Raw genomic sequence first — 23,602 nt, 5'->3', positions numbered from 1 at the left:
GCATTAATTATGTGTTGCAGCCAACAGTTATGCAGTAGTTTGTAAAGGAGATTTTGTGTTCCTATAAGAATTATGTGTTTAATAGGTGCTAACATCAGTTCTTTTTGTTTAAAAACTAAATGAAAAGATGCCAGTAATGTAAAATAAATGTAAGAACACCAGAGCAGAGGAGGACCAAATATGCAGCTCTGGATTAAGTTCCTCTTCTTGCCTATGGAGGCAACCAAGTATTTTTTACCTTTACAAACAAACAACCCAATTAATATTTACTGTGTGTATCTAATTAAACAGAAATACTAAAGTAGAATTATTTGCTTCATCTGTTGCAATTAAACATATTTATTGTGTTTTGCTACAAGAACCAGTTTTAATTACAGAGCCTTAATTTTAATTAACTGTAATTGCGAATGAGCAAAATGGGGATTTTATTTCATATATATAAAATATAGTAATTGAGGGAATAACTATTGAAAATGGATTACACTGAAATTCTAGAGCTCAGTGTCAAAGATATGCTACAGCAAACACTACAGTATTCTATTTCAGTCTATAATAAGACCTATGCCAGAAGATGAGCTACTCCCTAGGGAATGTATGTATGTGCTATTTTTTCCATTTAAGCAGATTCTCTTATATATGCAGGAAAGGAAAGAGGACATTATACAGGACAAAGAAACTAATTCTGAGTGTTTTTGATGGTCAATGATTACTCTTTGTTTTGATAAATCATACTGAGTGTGTTGCTGAAATACAAATATAATCAGTTTCTATTATTTAAGAAAAGAAAGTCAGTTAACAAACTATTCTTTTTTGCCAGTTAACTGAAGTTCAGTTAGCCTATTGGGAAGCAAATAAATGCTAATCTTGTTGAACTCAAGGGTTTTTCCTTTGACTTTACAAGGATCAAAAGTCATCAAAATAATTTTATTTAATTGGATTAGTTGTACAGAGCAGGTAAAAATACATGTTTTAAATTGATGTAGTGACTGTCATTTACTTTAAGTAAGATATTATAGTTAACACTAAAGCCAATGGGGAGCTAAAAACTCAGGCACATCTGTTTCCTGTGGATAAAAATTTCTCTAGCCACTGTGCACTGTCAGAGCTGATAGTGGACATCCTGGTAGTGATGTCTGCCACCTCCCTCTGTACCTTGGATGCAGGGTTTCAGGGCTGTGGATCCAGCCATGTTACTTGCAGTCCAGGTCAATCTTCCTCAAACACAGGAATGCTTGACTTTGCAACTTGGTTTATGGACCCTTGAGGTCTGAAGACAGAACAGTGAAAACTGGAGTAGAAAAAGCATCTACCTGCCTTACCTGTGATGTCTTTGGTCACGTGGTCCATCACTCTGTTGAACAGTAGCTCTCCATGAATTTATTAGCCCTTCTTTTGCTGCCAGTTTACTTTCAGAAGCCGTTTATACTGCTTTTCCCATGCTCTATATAGTATATTCCAATAATCTGTGAAGAGATGCTGTTTGTGCTCTGAATCCTTGTGTAATTATGTGTGTAGGAGATGATGAGATTAGTCTTTGTGAATATTTCCCTTTGATAGAGAGGAGGCATCGTGGCTTTTTGGAAGGTAGATTCACATGAGCACTTGCAGTACATATGGAAAGAATGGGAAGAAAACTGGTGGAGGAAAGATTGAGGGAGATACCAAGATATGATTTGAAGAAAAACAAATACTTACTGAAAGAGTGCTTGGATCTTTAGAATGAATTGAAGTAAAATAAGGTAGAGGTAATGGGGTTGCTCTGGGAGTTTGAAGGTGAGAGGTGTTGCAGTGTATTTATCAGAAGATGGTCATCACATCTTGAGGCTTGTAGAGGCCATGGAGAAGGAAATTGCAGCAGAGTTAGCATAAGGAGGCACTGTATATATAACAACATATGTAGTAGTTGACATGCTAATGAAAATAGTACAAAAATTTTCCTTTGCTAAACATAAGAAACAGATTAAAGATCAGTACAGGACACTTGTTACCTTACTCATTGCCTGCTGCCTGTTGAGTCAGGCAAAACATCTACAGTCTCTTTCAATGAACAGAGCAAAGAAGCGTTAAAGGGGTTAAAATACTGCAAAGTATTAGAACTGGTTAAATAGTTTTTACTTTAAATTCATTAACTGAACTAGAAACTCAAACTTCTGTGATGTGTAATTATATAAAAGTGCCTTGCTCTCAGTTGGAGTATTATGACTCCATAGCAAATGTTGAAACATACATTTAATTTGAGAAATAAAACTTTCATTTATAATTGTGAAAATATTTTCAGTTGTCATCAAACAGCTCAGTTGAAGAGAAACTGAGCAATTGATACTCTCTGTTTGAAAAATGAGTAAACAATTTATTTAAGTCAAGATAAATTGTCCAGTGACTTCTCAGATAAAGATAAAAGTTTTCAGCACTTCCTACCTTGTGTCATTTGAAAACGGCAAAGAATTTTGGCAGAAAATGCCCCCCCCCCCCCCCTTCCCCATCCCTCTCCCCCTGTATTTCAACTTGTTCTCAGATATCAAAAGGGCTGGGGATGGCTGAACTCAGATTCTGAGTGATGTCCAAATCAGATCTGTAAGTCTAGCCTCATTCAAAATATGAGCTATTACACTTACACATAGCATACTGTCCAGTTCATCTAGTGGTGTTCAGACTGGCTCTCACTACCTCCCTTAAGTAACATGGCTGTGCCCAATGAGAACTCTCATGGCTAGATTAGTGCAATTTTTTAAGGCAGCAGATTGCAGATTCTTTTGAATTGTCATTGATAATTATACCGCCTACAGAACACATGAGGTTAAACCAAGAGCTTCAATAATATGGTCAACTGCTAATATGTTAAATTGTGGAATAACTCTACAGAGATTTCTAAGTTTCCCAGAGAAGCATTCAGTATAGCTTAGTGTGAATATCTCTTCTAATGGGCATCCCTGTATGGGAGGAAGAGAGGCTCAGCTCATTGACTAGTCCCAGAAGTCAGTGATGTCCTTCTCACTTGTCTGCAATGGTACTTTCCCCAAAATTTCTTATCTCTGAGGTCATTTTAAAGCTCTTGTCTTACACTGAAATGCAGCTTGGGTGACTGTAGTCAAGCATGTCTTTGTTTTGCAAAATTTACTCAGAGAACATGTTTTTGACAGAAAGATAGAAAACTGCTGGCTGAAAGCTAGCTCTGGATAACAAGATAGTTTATCACTTCCAATAGTATAATCAAGAAAGAGACAGACTCTTTACTAGGGTCTGCTGTGATAGAACAAGGGGAAATTGATTCTAACTAAAAGAGGGGAGATTTAGACTGAATATAAGAAAAGGGTTTTTTTATGGTAAGAGTAGTGAAGGACTGGGAATGTGTTGCCCGTAGAGGAAGTGGAAGCCTCATCCTTGGGGACATTCAAGGTCAGTCTGGGCTTAGCTCTGAGCATCCCTTATTTAGTTAAAGATATTTTCATTTACTGCAGGGGAGTTGGAGTAGATGGCCTTTAAGAGTTCTGAACAAGTCAAATGATTCAATGATTTTATGATCAAGACCCCATCCCTGGAGGATGACCATGATGTTTGACCTCAGTATCTCCACCCTGCTCTATGTTCTTTTTGTTTTAGAGTCAGCAAAGCAGGCTCCCATGGTGTTTGCTGCCACCTAAGATCATGTCATATGGCTTCCCATGGATGTTTGCCTTCTCATAAGAGGTGGGCCTTTCAATAGGCCACATCCTGTAAATAGCCCACATAATCTACCCTGAAACTTTAGTCGCTCAAGCTTCACAGTATTTAGAAGGAATTGGGGAGGTCACATGCAGCTCTGTCCTTAGGATTAGAGCTCAAAGGGCACTTGCGCTGTTCACTATTTATGGGGTATGATGATTGACTCATAGTCATAGTATTTTGACTAATAGTATTTTTACTAATTTTTAATATAACATTTTGCTAATTTTTACATAGTATTTTTACTAATTAGATGAATTTGATAATCTAAATGATAATTTAGATCATTTTTGTGGCCCTCCTCTGGATGCACTCCAGGAGGTCCGCAAATCTCCTGTACTGAGGACTCCACATCTGGATGCAGTAGTCCAGGTGAGATCTCATCTGTGCAAGGTAGAGGGGCAGGATCACTCCCTCCCTCAGGATCTGCTGGAGACACATCTTTTGATGCAGTCCTGGATGCAGCTGGCTCCTGTCCAGCTTGCCATCCACCAGTACCCCCAGGTCCTTTTTGGTAAGGCTGTTCTCTATCCTTTTGTCCCCTAGATCATACTGATAGCGAGGGTTGCCATGACCAAGGTGCAAGACGTTGCACTTGGATTTGTTGAACCTTGTGTGGTTCGCCTGGTCCACTGTTCAAGCCTGCCTAGGTCTCTCTGAATGACATTCCGTTCCTTGGGTCTTTTTTCCCATTTTTTCCTCATACTTGTTTTTAACATCCTTCTCATGTCTTGTTGATTTTCAGCCTACCAGCAGATTGTTATATTTCATGTTTGAACTTTTCAGGACCAGTCTTTTAAGGCATACTTTCAAATCTGGGTACTCTCGTACCTAATTTATCCACCTGAAATGTGTGCAAGTAGCTAAAAAAATTGGCTTCTATTTAATGAATTTCAATTTTTGACACCAATATTTTTGCCAATGACAGTAACATTATTACATTTTTTTTAAGTTTTCATGTTTTTTTATGAAAACTCTCCAAAGGAGAACTTGTTAACAAATATGCATTTTCTTTTAAGATTTCTGGAAACAATGATGGAATTTTTCTTCCAACATGTAACATATTTATCTATAAGACAGTAGCATGTATACCCAGGGTGTCTTGTATGCTTGGAAACCACAGGAACTCAGACAGCCCTGAAGAGCAATCTCGAGGAGTAGAAGAGGATGAGGTGTATTTTTATTCTATATTGTGAAGTAAATAAACTAAGGCTTTAAACTTACTGTTGTACATTACTAGTACTGGCAGTATATTGAACAATGTTAAAGTTGCCAATTTTGAGATATCCTACATTCCATATTTCTAATTATCTTGAAAAGAATTGTCCTGTTCAGTCTAAGGCATTGTCAATTTGAAGCACTTCCATTGCTGCAGAGGACTGTATCTCTGAACAGAAAAGGCAAAAAGCAGGAGGGAAATTGATAGTATGGTTAAATATAAACAGTCTAGAAGATTATTCTTAGAAGATATTTTGTAATGCTACTTTTTGTGAATTTTTAAGTCAGATTAAAATGATGATTTTACTTTGTTGTTTAAATACTCAAATTCATATTAATTGGTAACATATTTAATGAATAAAATATTATTTGCAATTATTATTTGATGGGAAATACTGAAAATACTGAAGTGCATTTGAACATATGCATGTAAAGACTCATTAAGCTACTATTCATAAAGGAAAAAAGATGAAGTTGCAGTGAATATTGAGTAGTTTGTTAAAGAGTAATTTGGGGAGAGAAAATGATTTGCAATTGAATTTCTTTTGAGGATTAGGATCTTAGTTGACAGAGATAAAATTGTCATGAATTAGATTTTCCTCTTAGAGAGACTGTAGTATATCTTGCACTGAAAAAAACAAAAAACAAAACAAACCCACAGCTGATAATTCAGCATTCCTCAAAAAGTTTTATTTTGAAATGGTTTGTTTTACGTTGGAATAACTAAATAGTTCATGAGTAAGACGAGTTAAGTGAGGGATGGACGGCAGTTTCAGTAGTAGAACTACTTGCATTTCAGAGCTGTTATAAAACAATAATGGCCAGAATTTGGTGGCAAGCCACTAAGTGGAGGAATTAATGGATGTCAATGTTCTGAACTGTAATAATGAAAAGGATGAAGAGATGGGGAAGAATATAGCATAGTAGATGTGCTTTTATCATGTAGAGATCCAATTTATGAAGGAGCAGTTATTTCTAGATATTAGTAGAGCATCAGCAAGTCAGAGGAGAAGCTGTAGGTTAGATAGTTGCTGATGTAGTAGTAGCAGTAAGGATCATAAAAACAAGTGTAGTGTGCCTGCATGCTCTTCTGAAGCAGATGGAATTCTGGAAAATTTCTGTGTTCACATATCCTTCTGTGATATACAATCCATATCCCATGGCTGCTTACTTCTTTCACACTGCTACTTGGCTTCACTCTGAGCTATGACTTAGCACCAAAGTAGACTAAGAAAAGAGCTTTGGGTGAAAGGCATCTTGAAGGGCTGGTGGCATTCAGAAGGGCTGCTTGAGAGCACCCAGATTCATGAGATGTCACTGGGACTCCTGCCAGCTGAGTAGACATGGACTATTCACTTTTCTGCGTGCCATTGTTATCATCTGTCTCTGGACTGGGGCAGTCATTCCATGTATTAACATTTAATTACTATTTTCCAGGTCATTTTTGTATTTAAAATGTATATTTAAGCAGTGAACTTGAGATCTGATGATAGCCAGCTGTTGCATGGAAGTCCTGCTAGAGCAAGTGATGATGTCATAAAGTGGTAGATTTGTTCAGCATACTGTATTTTTGCCCTTCTTGAAACAATTCTCAATCTTAGCTGAATGTTTTCTGGTGAAAATATTCTTTAACCAGAAAGTGGAATCAATGTGTACAAATGTTATTGAAATTAGTCTTTCTGAATCTTTTCAAGATTGAGACAAAAAGCATGAAGTTACTGTGCAAATTGGAGTGAAGGGTGGGATATGAAACAACAATGAGAAGAAGTTAAGATAGATAACGAAGTACTAGAAAACAGAGGATGATTTCTGAATCAACTTGAGAAAGAACCTTAACTTAAAAACTTTTACTCTACCACTGTAATGTAAAGTAGAATCTTATTTCACTAAACATTATACAAAAGATGTGGAGGAGGAATTAAGAAAAGTGTAGTTTTAAATGTTGTTTGACTAGGGCTTTTTCTTGTTCAAAGATTGCATGGCTCACTACTGATTCCATAGTCGTGTAGTGGCAGAGGTTACAAAATGCATCAAAGCCAGGGTTTCTGATCTCCATTCTGCATTAAAAATGTGCAACAGATAAATGATTCAAATATTTTTATGTATTATTCTTTGAGATTGACATGCCCTGTCATACAGCAGAATTAATACTCCCTCTGTTTCCACGCAGCCGCAGCAATGAGAACAGACTAGCACTGCGACGACAGACCATTCTCCGGGAGAAGGGGAGGAGACAGGCCAGTCGAGGGCCAGCGTATATGTTTAATGACCACTCAACAAGCCTTTCTCTTGAGGAAGAGCGCTTCTTGGATGCTGCAGAATATGGAAATATCCCAGTGATTCGCAAAATGCTGGAAGAATGTCCCTCACTCAATGTAAATTGTGTGGACTACATGGGGCAGAATGCCTTGCAGCTGGCAGTTGCTAACGAACATCTGGAGATCACAGAACTTCTGTTGAAAAAGGAGAACCTATCTCGGGTTGGGGATGCCTTGCTCTTGGCTATTAGCAAAGGTTATGTTCGGATAGTAGAAGCTATCCTAAACCATCCTGCATTTGCCGAAGGCAAGAGGCTTGCATTAAGTCCTAGCCAGTCAGAGCTCCAGCACGATGACTTCTATGCATATGATGAAGATGGAACACGGTTTTCCCATGATGTTACACCAATCATTCTGGCTGCTCACTGTCATGAGTATGAGATTGTCTACACTCTGCTGAGAAAAGGGGCTCGGATTGATAGACCACATGACTATTTCTGCAAGTGCAGTGAATGCAATCAGAAACAAAAGCATGACTCTTTCAGCCATTCTAGGTCCAGAATCAATGCCTACAAAGGTCTGGCCAGCCCTGCTTATTTGTCTTTATCCAGTGAAGACCCTGTAATGACTGCCTTAGAGCTCAGCAATGAGTTGGCTGTGCTTGCCAACATTGAAAAAGAGTTTAAGGTGAGTAGAGGGACACCTGTTCTGACAGACACACAATTACAAACTTCAATCAAATGTCTTTCTTCTATTACTTGAGCAGGAAGAGTTTGGCATCATCTTCATAAATCAGTAGGATAGGAGATATGGGATGTTTTGGTCACTTGTGCAAGCCAGATGAAACAGTTCTACTCATATGCTCATTATTTTCTCATGGTTGGACTGAAAAATTGTGCTCACTTCTTGCAATATTTTACAGTTATTTACTAAATGGATTCTAAATATTGTCCTGTTTTTTTTTAATGTGCTGATTTTCTTTGTTGTTTCTGTGTATATCTCTTAATCTTTTTTGTTCAATTATACTTATCGTAGAATCATAGAATGGTTTGGGTTGGAAGGGATCTTTAACATCATCTAGTACCAACCCCCTTGGTACAGGGAGGGCCACTTCCCTCTAGACCAGGTTGTTCAAGGCCCCAAAGTACTCCAGGTGGGGTCTCATGAGAGCAGAGGGGCAGAATCACTTCCCTTACACTTCTGGTCACACTTCTCTTGATGCAGCCCAGGATACGGTTGGCCTTTTAGTCTTCAAGTACACATTGCTGACTTGTGCTGAATCTTTCATCAACTGACAGTCCCAAATCCTTCTCAGGGCTGTTCTTAAGTTGTTCTCTGCCCAGTCTGTACCTGTGCTTGGGATTGCCCCGACCCAGGTGCAAGACCTTTTGCCCTTGAACTTGTTGAACTTCATGAAGTTGGCATGGGCCCACTTCTGAAGGTGGTCCAGGTCCCTCTGGACAGCACCCCTTCCATCTAGCATGTCCATAGGTTCATAGGTTCATAGATTCATAGATACATTAGGTTGGAAAGGACCTACAAGATCATCTAGTCCAACCATCCTCCTGTCACTATCTCTACCCAACTACTAAATCAAATCCCTTAGCACCTCATCCAAACACTTCTTGAACAGCGCTAGGGATGGTGCCTCAACCACCTCCCTAGGCAGGCCATTCCAGTTCCTGACCACTCTTTCAGAGAAAAAATGTTTCCTCAGGCCTAATCTAAATCTTCCCTGGCGCAACTTGTGGCCATTCCCTCTCGTCCTGTCATTATTTATCAGGGAGAAGAGGCCCACCCCCTCCTCACCACAACCCCCCTTCAGGAAGTGGTAGAGTGCAATAAGGTCTCCTCTGAGCCTCCTCTTCTCCAGACTAAACAATCCCAGCTCCCTCAGCCGCTCCTCATAAGACTTGTGCTCCAGACCCCTCCCCAGTTTTGTTGCCCTTCTCTGAACTGCTCCACTGAGCTTGGTGCCATCTGCAAACTTGCTGAGGGTGCACTGAATCCCATTGTGGTGGTTCCACACTGATGGGCAACTCATCATTTAGTTGTATTATTTAAGACAGTAATAGTCTCATAAATATAAGATTTTTCTCTCAGTAGCTGCAATGTCAGACCTTGTGCAAACACAGGCAATGTTAATAGCGGATTGCAATTGTGGTTTATCCCTGCAGGCATCTTAGCTTCTCACAGCTGATTATTACCCCACAGTGAGATGGGGGAGAGAAATGGAGAAGGTACAATTATGAGAACTTGTGCACTGAAATAGACATTTCAGTAAGAAAGGTTAGATTCTGATAAAATCAAAATTAATTCAGCTTAATTCAGAGAATGAAAGTCTGCCCCATGAAATTCCTGGCAGAAATCCTTAGGATCTCAGTGGACTAATATTTCATCCAATGCTTGCATATACAGTTTAGAGAAGAGTATTTAAACCACATTCTCTTTTTTCTTTCACTTTAGCAGCAGCTGAAGATGAGAACAAAAGGACTTGATTAACTTAAAAGGGAGTAAATTTAGAACAGAACAGATAAACATTTTTGTACACCATAAGTGCAGCCTGTTAAGTTCACAACTATGTTGAGATAAGTGGCATGTCTGATTTGTAGGGACGGTATAGCTCAATTTACTGCACTTGGAGTGACACAAGTTAAGATAGACAGAGATAATAGCATCATCATCTCAAACTGTCAGCAAGAATTGGTCTTCAAATGTGTGCTGCAGTACACAATTGGCAGAGGGAACTGGGAGCACAGTATTTGACCATGATGCTACCAGGGCAGGAAATGGAGCTCATGTGTGAGGAACGATAACAGCAAAGAAGTTTCTTCAGCCTGCACTGCCACCCCATGCAGAGCACCTTGCTCTATGTGACCACTCAGCCCAAAGGGACCTTTCTTTTAAGTTCCTCTTTTGTCACAGTTGTCTTCTCTAAAATTAGAACTCTACTTCCAGGATAGTATTGTGAAAGAACTGCAAATTAGATTTTGAAGTAGCATCACTCAGCAAAAGCAGGAAGCTGAAGACGAGTCAAAGCTGTCATCAGCCAAGCTCTGCTGGGAACATGCGTATGCTTTAAGGCAAGGTATAAGTGGATAATAGCAGTGAGGAGCAGGAGCACAAGACAATGCAGGAGTTTAAGTATCTGTTAATTTAAGGTTTCACCAGGAGCAAGCAGCTGGCAACATAAGGTTTCAGAACATTTTTGCAAGTACTGGAACTGGATCATTTTGGATAAATATCAAATAGTAGAGAGCGCATTTAATGTGCATTGACAAGTGATAACATTTACACTGTTGACAAGTGGTAACATTTACAGTATCAAGATAGGATGGGTGCTTGACTGAGGGCTACCTGGCTTCAGTTCAGTGCAGAGAGCACAAAGGTTATGCTTAGAAAGCATCAGGAAATGGACACTGACATCTTTACTGAGCCTGGGCTGTTCTGGGCTCCTATCAGCTCATATCCCTGATCATAACCCAGCGGTTTATTGAGAAAACCATCCCCTCACTTTATTTTAGGACTTCAGTACAATTATTTGGCTAGTGTAGACTCTGCTTAAAAAAAATTGATTACACGTTAGTGTAATCAATGCAAGAATATTTCTTGTGCATAGATTAGCTAGACATGGTAAATCTTTAGCTCCACCTGGAGCTTACCTGAGCCAGTTAAAGTGTTCAAAAACTTGCCTAAATGAAAATTGAACTCACTGGTAATAAAGCATTTTAGAAGTAACTGGTTTTACACTGCTTTTGGAGTATTTATCAAGGTAAAATTAAACATGAATTTGTGATTTGAGCCTAATAGCAAATGCTACGAGCAGCAGAAAGCACTGCTCTCCAGCACAAATTCTTTCTATCAGAACTCTGCAGCAGTGTTATCTGGCACTATGTGCATGTTGTGTTTGCTTACTGCCATTGTTCTTTTCAACATTTTGCAGAATCAATCTTTTTTAGGAGTAAATGCAGAAAAAAGTAGAGTACAACTTCTGAAGGAAGAATGATTGGACAGATGCACGTAGTATTTCTCTATCAAGAAATCAGATATTTAGGCTTCCTGAGTAATATGGAAATTTGCAAGATTTTCTGAAAGCCATTTAATTTAGCTTTGGACAACATAGTCAAGCACACAGATTTACAAACATACTGAACGTTGGGGGATTCTTATTGTATTTTCTTTCATCTAAATTGTTTGCCTGCCCTCAAGCTAATATCTGTCTGTAAGGACAGAGATGACATCTGACAAATGCTATCGTGCAGATATATGGCCTGGACTTTGGAGAGGAACAGCTGTGGCCCAGCACTGCTCAAAATGGATAAGATTCGTATTTAGTGAGAAGTCTTCTGCAGCTATAATGGCAACATACTGTTTTATTGTGTAATGAGATGGAAAGGAAAAATGCATTTTTATCAGTAAATGTAGATGTGTTGCAGTTTGGTGTAAAGTAATACCCCTAAAAGTTTTCTTAGTTTGTTCACCTGATGGGAAACAAAATCCAAATTATGATCTCAAAGCCTGATTTCAACTGTGCACACCGACAGAAATCAAGTTGCAGTCTACATCATAAGTAGTCTCAGCTCTCTTAGGGAAAAGTTAATAGTACCTTTTCGAAATGAAGAACTGAGGCATAGGACAGATAAGGAATATATTTGTAAATAATGCATTTGTCTGCCTTTGAAAATGCCTCTTCCCTCAGCCTTGGGGTGCCAAAATTTGTCAAAATTTTTCTGAGCTGCCAAGGAGCCCTGAATCAGCTGTGTCACATTCAATGAATGAAGCACACACCTCCCTGGCTGCAGAGTTGAGAGCTGATTCTTTTTAGAGACTCCAAATGTAAATTAATTGCAAACTGCCTTCTCAGTTCCTGAGGGCTGCTTTTTTAATTGATTATGTTTACAATTTGCAGTAGAAGAAAACTTGTGGAATTCTCTGTGTGCCATAGGCCATTCTAAAAATATGAGTTATACCAAACATTTTCCTCTGGCTCATATTAATATCAAGAGACAAGAAGAACTGGGGGGCAGGCAGAAGTGCCTGCATTTGTGACAGGGGCAGTGAGACAGAGGGAAGCATGTGCTGCAGTTTGTCTGTTACCATGCATTTCATTGGATGGAGGAAGCAGTGGGCCCAAGGAAGCCATGCAATTGAACAGACTTGATTTGTTAGAGATGAGATTTCCTGACTGGAGCTACCTTTCGGTGCTCAGTCCCTGATCGATCATCCTACAACAGTTTAAGGTATGTAGGTTGCTCCAAAAGTAACGCCTTCTATTTCTTTTCATGGAAACTACAATTAATGCAAAGTGCACAACAGTACTATTTGATAGAGAATGTTCTCAGCTATGAAACACTATTTTTTCAGCACAGTTGCCACCATTAGCATTTTTGACAGCATTGAACAAGAACCTACATGCCACACTAATAAAAATCTGCACCTGCAGAGGAGACCTACTGACACTGTTGCCACCACTGAAATGCACCACCCATTTGTCAGACTGCTCCTCTGCTGCCACCTGTCACTCAGCAATAAAATGTAATGGAATATTGGTGAGAAGGTTCAGCCTCCACTGCCATACATACTGCATCTGATGACTATGGCCAAACATAATAAAATAAAAAGCATTACTTTTGGAGTAGCCCTTGTGTTATTATCCCTCCATAACCTTCCCTAAGACAATAAATTCTTCATAGAAGAGTATAGCTCAAGACAGCAAACTGTGAACAGGAACAGCAACCTACATTTCCTTTGACTAGCTCTACCAGGCAGCAGCCTCCCTGAGCCATAGCAGGGCCAGTGTGGATGATGCTGAGCATGGCTCCATCCCCAGAGCTCCTTTGAAACCCCACTGAGGAGATTTCAACTCAGCATCTGCTATTGTTTGCAGCCATAGCAGCATTTCACAGGAGGCGACGCTGATTTATCATGCTTGCAAATGAGAAAATAAAATGATGGAAAATATATTATTATGATGCTGTGTGCTGAGCGGAAATTCCAGTGGGCTAAATTCTACAAAGCATGAACAGGGGATTCTGGCTGCTCAGTAAACATTTTCATAACATTTTAATAAAAGGATTAAACTCAGAAAAAAAATACATTCATTAGAATGGGGTATCACATCTGAATTATTTTGGAGAATAATGAAATGCATTGGAGAACCACCATGGAGAAACTGTCTTCTTACATACTGTTCTGAAGATGTATGTCATGTCTCAGGCACTAGAGCTGGCAGGTATTACTAATGAGTGTGTTTGTGTGCAGATAAATATACATATTTAGATGACATACCAAAAGATATGCCCATACCAGTATGTTACAAAATAGTTACTTATGTAGGCCAAATTGTTTTGTTCCTAACTTTGTTTGAAAATATTCCTTATTCAGGTGTCAGTCATCAGCCTAAAACTGTTCATCCTAGCTAATGTGAAAGGGTACATAGGCTGATTCTTTGATTTTCCTTTGTCTAGGAATGTCAGAAGACTGATTTCCCTTTAACTTTGAGGACATTTCCCTATTAACATGATTGAATAATAAATCTTATCTTAGATGCTGGTACAAAAATGAAACCCAGAGAGAAGGTTATATATTACTCACAAAAAATATCTTCCTGTACTGCTGAGAAGTTAGGATTTTGGTTAATCTCTGTAGTTATTCTTCTGAAGAGAGGCAAATTAAATAATACAGTAATAAAATACACAACGTGTCACAGAGAGGTTCATTTTATTATTTATCTTCTTTCATCTCTGTAGCTAAATGACATTAAATTTCTCATTTGATAGATCTGAGTTATCTGGCTCACATTATTAAAAATATAAATCAGAAACATGTAGTTATACAGTGGTGTATATAAGTACTTGTCTATGAATTTTTGATCCATCTAAGTGAAGCAAAATGTAAAATTCAGATGCAGTTGTTTAGTTTACACAAGTAATTAACTGCTGTTGTACTGTGGTTAATAAAAAACAAACATGTGTGAAGTACACCCTCAGCAAACAAATTAGGATGTTCTGTGTTAAATAATGTTTTGTCTTCCTGGCTGTGCATCAGATGGCAGTTAGTACGAGGAAGTATTTTAAAATAAGGGACTAAACAGAGAGCAAGAACCAGAGAAGAGAGAATTCTATGAAGAACATATCAGAAGTAGAAATGAGTTCCTGTAATAACAGCATTCATAGAAGTTTACTTTGAACATGAAATGAGAACGCAAATGCAGCTGCAAGCAAAAAGTTGTTCATGAACCATGGAGTACAATGATTAAAGTTTTTTTCTGTTAGGAATTGAACCTTCTGGTAAACCAAAAGATAATTGGTAACTGAAGCAATAATGAGCTGAATCTGCCATTAGAGAGCTATATTTTGGTTAATTTGTCAAGAGTCTATTGTCAGATATTAGATTTAGAGAGTATTGAGTTGAAGGTAGAGATGTGATATTGGTGTACTGCTACTGAGGTGACTGCTGGAAAACAGCAATGAGGTCCTGCATTTGTAAGCAAAAAAATTTATTGGAAGCTGAGAGGTAGGACTTACAAGAATAATTTGAGGCCTAAGAAATTAAATATATTTATATAGTTCTCAAGCAAGTTGGGAGGTTGTTCAGTTGTGCTCTCTGTAGAATAGATTTCTTGTCCAATTTTGTTACCTTTGTAACTTTCCACATTTGAGATATTTATGTATATTTCTTGTGAAAAGAATAATTTCCTCCACGCTATACAACTCAACTTGGACTAGTCATTTAAATAATGTCAAATAATGTTTCTAAAAGAGTTTTTTACTTTGAACTGACTCTAAAGCAAGTCTTGAGAAGAAACTCAGATATAAAAATGGATGATCTATATATCCTAGGTGACCAAGATGAGATAAATACTGCTCTTTATGAACATTGAAGGCAAGTAGATGCATGTTAAGCAAATGCTGTTTAACTACCAGAAGAAAAGCAAGATGCTAAAAAACCCGTTGATTTGCACAAGTGTGTAACTGGAATGCAGAAGTGTTTCTCTGCTGTTAGTGCTAAACATCAAGTCATCTTTCTTCCTCTTTTTTCCAGAATGATTACAAGAAATTGTCTATGCAATGCAAGGATTTTGTAGTTGGCCTCCTCGATCTGTGCAGAAATACAGAAGAAGTGGAAGCTATTTTGAATGGCGATGTAGAGATGAGCCACAGTAATGGAGAACACGGTCGCCCCAGCCTTAGCCGGTTAAAACTCGCCATCAAATATGAAGTAAAAAAAGTAAGCAATTGTGTTGATTAGACATCAGTGTAATCATGATGATATTAAAATGTGGAATTATTAAATGTTTATGTAATGGTAGCTTTAGGACATTTAAATGAATATTTGAGCCCTTATGCCCACTGTAATAAACAAAAAAAGGAATCCTTGCCCCAGATGGCTTGTAATATGAAGAAGCAGGTAAGCAGGGTGGATCCTGGTCACAGTGAGTATGAAAGCAAATGGTTCTGTGAAAATGTCTAGCTATATGCAAAATGTTTAGATATTTACTTGCTTTTACTTCTGATCTAAAAGAAATAATAACGAACAAAATTCACACTAATTTTGAAGCTTGGAAAAGTGAACTCAGAGAGCTGAAAAAATTTATTGAAACGATGTATGTCACAGAAAATGTGTATTTTTCTCCATGGTGATCATAGGCACAGTTTAGGAGTAACAGTGCAGTGCTTTTTGCTTCTGAAGAGCAGTGTGCTCCAGACACACAAATCTATTCTTTGGCTTACTTTCTATTTCTATTGCCAGTTTAAGACTCTGGTCTGCACTTGAAATATACTCTGTTGAATAAGATCCGTCTGAGTTAGTGGCTGCACCAAGGCTCTAAAATTACCCAGAAGCTTCTCTTGGATAATACAGGTTGTAAAGTTCCAGTTGATGTTTATGTAAAGCAGGAGAAGTTATGTATATGATGTGATCTGTAGAAATGAGAGACACAAGTCTTTGGCTCAGGAATACTCTTTAAAAGCAGGATACCCTAAAGTAGGTTCATCTTCTCTTGGATAACTTTTCCTACATAGTGAGATAAATCTTGTCAACACAGTAAAAATAATTTCTTATTTTAACAGAAAAAAAAAAAAAAGAGGAATCATAATGTGTGAAAACCCAGCATGGACTCAATATACAGATGTAGTTTGTCTGGGGAGACTTGAAAATTTTTAACAGAAATTGGATACACATCTTTGGGGCAAACCTTGAACATTTGTAGTTGAACAGTATTTACTGTGTTCATGAAAGGAAGAAGAAAACCATTTTAACCAAAGAGAATCTATTAGCAAAGGAGCGTGAACATGAAGAACATTTGAAAAGCAAGGCTCACTAAAAAGAGCTGAAACAACTTGCAAAGGGAAGGTACAACGTTGACTTTGTCTTTCATAGTGTTTGAGTCTATATCTTTCTTTCAGTAGAAGTTCTGTCTCCAGCTGGACACCTGTAGGCAAGTTAGCTATATATAAAGACAGTTCTTGCACCTTCAGCCAGTATACTTTAAATAATGCAATTTATTGTAGAAGAAATCCCGGACTGAGTTAAACCTCTAACTGCATGCCCAAATTGAGACTTCAAATCTAATGTGCAGAAGAGCCTAACTTTAATACTACCTCTGTAAGAAACTTCTAATACTATTCAGACATTTTGACAGGTTACTGGTCAGACTTCCCAGTTTTACAGTGTTTGCCCAGAAGATTCCATAATTGAGTTACAAATAGCCTTTATCCAGTGTCCTTCCGAAGGGACACCTATATTCTTTTACCAGCTGAAAAAGGTGATATTTTCCACCTTAGCATGTGAAGATATGGCACTTTTTTTTTCTTTTATGACCAAAGACTGTACCATCATTTGCAGAACAAAAAAACTTTGTGAACAAAAGAATTTCTGAAGTACCAACATGAAAATTTCAACTTTTGGAAATAAGTGGAGTTTGCACAGACAAAGATGAAGGATAATTATACTGAAGTGAAAATTAATAATGTGTAATGGAACATAGTGTCAATAAAATTGTACAGTTTTTAGGTTAATGCATTTATTGTTGCTGATAGCAATATGCCTGCATGCTGGGAGATTGTGCTCATAAAAATCCTTTTTCTCGTAGCCTTGTTAGAGCTCCTTTGTGTATTTGTTGAGTTTTTGCTACTCCACGGTCTTAAGGCATTTGATATTGCTGCTATTTTAATAACAATATTATGATAATATTATTAATTTGTTGTGCTCCTTTTCTTTGTTATAGTTTGTAGCACATCCAAACTGCCAGCAACAACTTCTCTCCATCTGGTATGAGAATCTGTCAGGTTTACGGCAGCAGACTATGGCAGTGAAGTTTCTGGTTGTTCTTGCTGTTGCAGTAGGACTGCCATTCCTTTCAATGGCTTACTGGATTGCTCCTTGCAGTAAGGTCAGTTGGTACAGTTTTGTAATGACCTTTTATTAATGTGTGTATCATCTGCATGTAGATTCCAGCCTGGCAAAGATGAAACATGGCTATAAGCTACTATAAGCTACTAAGCTATAGTGCATGTCAACTGTTATTACAAAAGTGATTTAGAATATAATGGCTTCAGGATTGCATGTTTAAATAATTATAATTATGGTAGGCAACTGTGTGTGTTAAATGCAATGTATATTATATTAAAGAAACATAGTGGAGCAGGAAACGTCTTGAAATAATCGTAGTTTACAAACAATGATCAAGATATTCTTCATTTAGTCGTTGCATTAGTAATCAAATGCTGAAGATCATCATTTTTCATTGGCACAGAGCTAGTCTAAGTTCAAGCTGTGGATTGACTCATATCAACTCAAAGGCAATTTTATTTTTGATATTTAAAAGTTAATAGATAAAAGTCACCAAAACATTAATGTCAGAAATTATCATCATGGATTTTCTAGAAGTCAAGGTGAATGCTGTTGGCTTTTCAGGATGATGCTAATACTCATGTTCCATGAAGTTCATAAAGCAGCTGCTCAGCCTCCACTGCATCTATTCATAACATGTTTGGTCTTGGATGCTACTACTATATGTGCTTGAATGAGGCATATATTGTGTCAGGTCTTTCCGCTGGAGACCGGTCACGGTCTCTGACCTCTGTAGAAGTTATTCTGAAACTGTTGCAGTTAGTTACTATCCATTGCAAATGGACACTGATTGAAGTTTTCTTCTGAGAGCATATTAGAAGGACCAAATGGATCTTACATGGCACAGAAAAACATCCATTATTTTAGCAGACCAAGTCCAGTGTTCAGATGATGACAGGGGACGAAGGACTGTAGACTCAAGTATTTGCTTTTTTTTTATTTTTATTTTTTTTCCTTTTATTGTTCTGTGAGAGGAAAAAGTTGGGAGAAAAGAACTTTTTGTTCTGCCATAGTTTCCATTACTTTCAGTCTGGACAATAAAAATCAGAAATGTCATTTTCACTTTCCTATATACTGACTAGGATTTTTGTGAGTGCTTTGGTCTTAAAATTCACCATGAGATTCAACATACTTTAGAAGTCATTTCAACCACAGTAGTGAATTATCTATTTGTCATTTCCCCTTTTCAATGATTTATTGGATGTTCATGTCATTTTGAACTATCATACATTCTAGAAAAGCTATTTCAGAGTAACTTTTTTAATGTCAATGTCAATGGACAACATCCTTTAGGTTTCACTTCATTTGTTGCTTTTTAATAATTCCCTGCTGTCATCTGTGTACATGTTCAGTGGGTTTTGTTCAGTGGGTTTTGTTTCATTATATTCTGCAAATGTAAAATCCAGTCCATCTTTTTACTAGTTGTGATTTCTTATCTTGTGCTTCACATGCACTTCAAAATTGGATCCTTTCACTTTTAGAATACAAAAATTTTCATTATGTTCAGTACAGGCTTGTTCCAATAAAGAACACTATTTGTATCAATAGACTCCATTCTGTTTATGATCTCATGGAATTTTATAACTCTTTTTCTCCCTCTATCGAGATAAATTGACCATTCTTTTTCTTCATTTGGTACTGTAGGGCACAGTGATAGAAGAAAAAGAAGTGGAAATAACAGTTGGCATTGGAATTTTTCTGAAACATTTGTTTAAATCTTCACGCCATGGCTCTGAGAAAGCCAAAAAGAGAATCAGCCTTCGTAACGCTTGCATCTCAGTATGTTTATTTGAACACATAAAAAAATTCCTGTTGAAATAAAAATTAGGCAATTTGAGCTAGGGCCACAAATGCTGAATTGTGAGTTTCATATCTGGAAAAAAAAATAATCAGAAAAATCTGTGATCAGATTCCTGTTAATTTGTCAGGAATTTAGCAGTACCAGAACCTGAAAGGAGTAAAGATCGTCTCTTCATTGAGATTCAGCTGGTGATCCACTCTGTGTTGTATTAGGCAATAATAAGGTGGTTTCGGGTTGTGATGGTAGGACCTCCCCTGCTCTGTTATCTGATACGTGGCGGTATCGGAATAATTCATGACGCATGCTTGGGGGCACATAGGATATATAAGCCAATGCTTGCTACCAGTAAATGCCATTTTGCTGTTCACCATACTGGTGTGAATGTGCAGTTCTTTGGCCCTGACCCAGTTAAGGTCAGTACCGTAGAATCCTAATGTGGCAACTTGGATGCACTTAAAGACTTCTGAACTATTTACTCTGCTTTTCTAGCTGGTAATTATCTCAGTATAACTACTGAGATAATCAGCCCCAAACTCCTCATATACTATTTAATAGCATGATCTTTGGAAAGACTAAAAATTATTTTCAAGTTTCTCTGAGAATCTTTATAATGTCCAACTTGTTAAGATATAATTAATACTGTAATTTCTGTTTTCAATTTTATGAATTTATGCATGATTTCATCAGCCATTGGCCAATATAGGGTATCTGAATTTGACATAAAATCTTTAACTGATTTTAACCCTTGGGGTTGGGATTTCTGAAGTAGTATCTTGATCAGTCCCTACGTATTTCTAGAAGCACATTCTGAGAGTTATATCCATAGTTCTTTTGCAGTGTGGTAGGGCAAAAGAAATGGAGTTTTGATGTCTACTACATGAGGAGCTGGGAAATTGTTTTACTAAAAAAGCATATGCATTATCCCATTTTGTTCACAGAATTACAGAATCACAGAATTGTAGCGGTCGGAAGGGACCACTAGAAATCATCTAGTCCAACCTCCTTGCCAAAGCAGGCTCCCTATACAAGGCTGCACAGGTATGCATAGAGGCGGTCTTGATTGCCTCCAGAGAAGGCAACTCCACAACCCCTCTGGGCAGCCTGTGCCAGTGCTATGTCACCCTTACTGTGAACAAGTTCCCATGCACATTTGTGAGGAACTTCCTATGCTCCAGTTTGTGGCCATTTCTCCTCATCCTATCAACACGCACTGCTGAGAAGAGTCCAGCCTCATCCCTTCGTCAACTTAGATATTTATAGACATGGATCGGATCCCCTCTGAATCTTTTTTCAGTGCTGAACAGGCCAAGGTCTCTCAGCCTTTCCTTGTAAGAGAAGTGCTCTTTAACATCTTTATAATCTTTAAGGCCTTCCACTGGACTCTTTCCAGGATATCCCTGTCTTAATTTTTTATTTTTTGTACCAGGGAGCCCATAACTAGACACAATACTCCAGGTGAGGCCTCAACAGGGCAGAGTAGAGGGGAGGATCACCTCCCTTGACCTACTTGCCATGCTCTTTTTAATACACCCCAGGATGCGACTGGCCTTCTAGGCCACCAGGGCACACTGCTGGCTCATGGCCAACCTGTCACCCACCAGGACACCCAGATCCCACTCCTCAGAGCTACTCTCCAGCAGGTCATCCCCCACCTGAACCAGGCATTTTTTCTTTTGCGACTTTGTACTACTCAGAGTCCTATTTTATCTTCTCTATAACAATGCATAATGTTGCATTGGTCATGTTTCTATGGGAGAAGTAACGTGAATCACTAACTCCAGTCCTCAGCCATGTCAGGTGGATCCTACACAGGGAGTAGAAGGAAGCACAGTATAACTGTTCCATATCTTGTCCTAGAGTCATAGTATTATAAAGTGTCCTGAGTTGAAAGGGACCCATGAGGAACAATGAATCCAAGTTCTGACTTCACTCAGGACAATTGAAACCTGAACCAAGGTATAAAACACACTCCAAAACAAAGACTGTAGCACAAAGAATCAGAAACCTGCAAAAGCACATAAGTTACAGACTGAGACCATGTCCTTGGCCTCTGCAGTGGCAAACAATGTTATGTTATCAAACCCTCAGTGTAAGTTTATTAAACAGGGAGTTTAGCTTATAGAAAAGTCTCAATATCCTGAAAGATTATGCTATATCTTTATGTTTTTTCTCTTTACCTTACTATTATTTTCTGACCTATATGCTTTGCATAAGAGGACTGCAAATTTAGCAAGTGACATTCCATGATTTTCTTGGATCTCCATGTAGGAACATCATAATTTCTTCCAGATTTTGAGTACCCACTTTATAGCTGTACTCAGTCCTACCTCCAGGGAGTTTTATCTATCTATTGTAAAAATACTCATGTCTCTTTTGAAAGGGGTGGGGGGCTAGGAGTTCTGTCATTTAAATTTAATGTTTTTTGACCAATTGTTATAATAATATTACTTCCTTCAACATTTTTTTCTTTTTTTCTCTGATTATGACACTTTCTGGCATCTGTATCCTAACCCATCTTCATTTGTGAACACAAATTTAATGCATTTAAAAGGACATTGTCAAGGTACTTCATCATTTTCCAACATTGCTTTATTCTTTGTTGTTCATGACTGTTCCTTGCTAGTTTGAAATAATGGAATCTTTTCCCATGACAAACACCTTCTCTCTTTGTAGGCAACAAAAAATAATTGGTTCCTGAAGATAATTTCATTAGGATGAAGAAATATGTAACAACAACAACAACAAAAAGATAAATTAATTTCTTTGAGTGAGAAACGTAATGAGTAGCATGGATTCGCAAAATAAAGTATGAAGGAGAAAGATCAACTTTTGTGCCTGCTAACCTTGACAGTGTTCCTTCAAGAGTATCGTTATATTTGTCTACTTTTCTTGATGTTAATGAGTTGGAGACCTTAAGACTGCACCCTTATTTTTTTTTTGTGTGTGTGTGAAGGCTGATTGTAAAGTCAGTGAAATTCTGCTTTTGGTATTGAAAAAAGTGTAGCAAAAATACTTAAATTGATAATTTAACTTCCTGTCTTCCTTTCCCTTTTCCTGACCACATATAGTAATGTATTTTGACTGGGATCTCAGTTACTTACTTTCAATTCTTACCATAACATTTTTGTCACAAGTCTAAAGGAGTATTTTCCTACTGTTGCCAACTAAATGAACTAGCTAAGACTTCTGTTGTTAATATATTCAGACACTTTCAAGACATCTCTCTAGTAAATAGCCACTAGATGTTCATCCTTGCAGAAGACTGTATAGAACTTATAGAACTGAAGTTTTTTACTGTTGCCCTAAGCTGTTATGAAGTTGTGCTTAGTCATCAGGAGTTGAGAATGTTTTCATGAAAGGAGTCAGAATGGAAATAAATACACTACAGAACTACAAACATACCCTCTTGAAGCCTAGTGACATTTTTTAAAAGGGGGAGTAAGTTGAAAAACTGCAAAATAACTGCCAAACTGCGCATCATGTCAGTTGGGAAACAGAATTCTTTAGTCATAACACACTTCTGGTGATAATTTAATAGTTTTAGTAAGTGTCAAAATCCCATTTTCTTCAATACTTCATAAAGATCACTGGAATATAAATTTGAAATATATTTAATAACTGTACTAAGCATTTCTCTTGATTACTTATAATAGACATAAAAATTCCCCAAAAGAACTATAGAGTTATTTCAAAACACTGAGTTAAAAATACATACATGGTGAAAGTGAGTAACAAAACTATTCTTCAGTAGACAGTAAATAAGAAGAAAAATTTAAATGTGGTTGTCAGTGTGGCATCATAGTACAGTTTCTTTTCAGATCTTTGTTCCTCTGTGTTATTGAAACATTTATTTCTCTGTGTTCCTGTTCTTTTTATTCATTTTTCTTATTTTGGAGGAAAGCAAAGCAATATCTTTTTGTTTTATAACCTCTGTTACAGCTGGGAAGGATAATGCGTGGACCATTTATGAAGTTTGTAGCCCATGCAGCTTCTTTCACCATTTTTCTTGGTCTGCTCGTCATGAACGCAGCTGATAGATTTGATGGCACCAAGCTCCGACCTAATGAAACTACTGGCAATGTAAAGCAGCTATTTAGGATGAAAACATCCTGTTTCTCATGGATGGAAATGTTAATTATTTCATGGGTAATAGGTAAAGATTAATTTTTGCTTAAATTTGTCTTGCCATGATTTCACTGAAGCTAGATTCAAATTAATCCTTTGCTGTTAAAGATTAATGTAAAGAACTGAACAAAGTGAATTTAGTTAG

The 23,602-nt window shown here is 37.6% G+C and overlaps 1 protein-coding gene across 1 annotated transcript in view; it reads left to right on the top strand.

Annotated features, from left to right (window-relative positions):
* Nucleotides 1-7,163: 7,163 nt before the first annotated feature.
* The window catches only part of TRPC6 (transient receptor potential cation channel subfamily C member 6), a 34,594-nt gene continuing 18,155 nt past the window's right edge, over nt 7,164-23,602 (top strand). The window contains exons 1-4 of the mRNA XM_065730023.1: nt 7,164-7,865; nt 15,222-15,407; nt 17,407-17,571; nt 23,272-23,485. Coding sequence (XP_065586095.1) covers nt 7,179-7,865; nt 15,222-15,407; nt 17,407-17,571; nt 23,272-23,485 — 1,252 coding nt within the window. The 5' untranslated portion in view covers nt 7,164-7,178. The remainder of the gene's footprint in view (nt 7,866-15,221; nt 15,408-17,406; nt 17,572-23,271; nt 23,486-23,602) is intronic.

This window comes from Cyrtonyx montezumae, unplaced genomic scaffold (genome assembly GCF_038088225.1).
Source record: "Cyrtonyx montezumae isolate F1298 unplaced genomic scaffold, pur_monq_1.0 scaffold_12, whole genome shotgun sequence".
Taxonomy (NCBI): domain Eukaryota; kingdom Metazoa; phylum Chordata; class Aves; order Galliformes; family Odontophoridae; genus Cyrtonyx; species Cyrtonyx montezumae.
The sequence above is the reverse complement of the archived record's forward strand: the minus strand, read 5'-3'. Positions and strand labels throughout refer to the sequence as shown.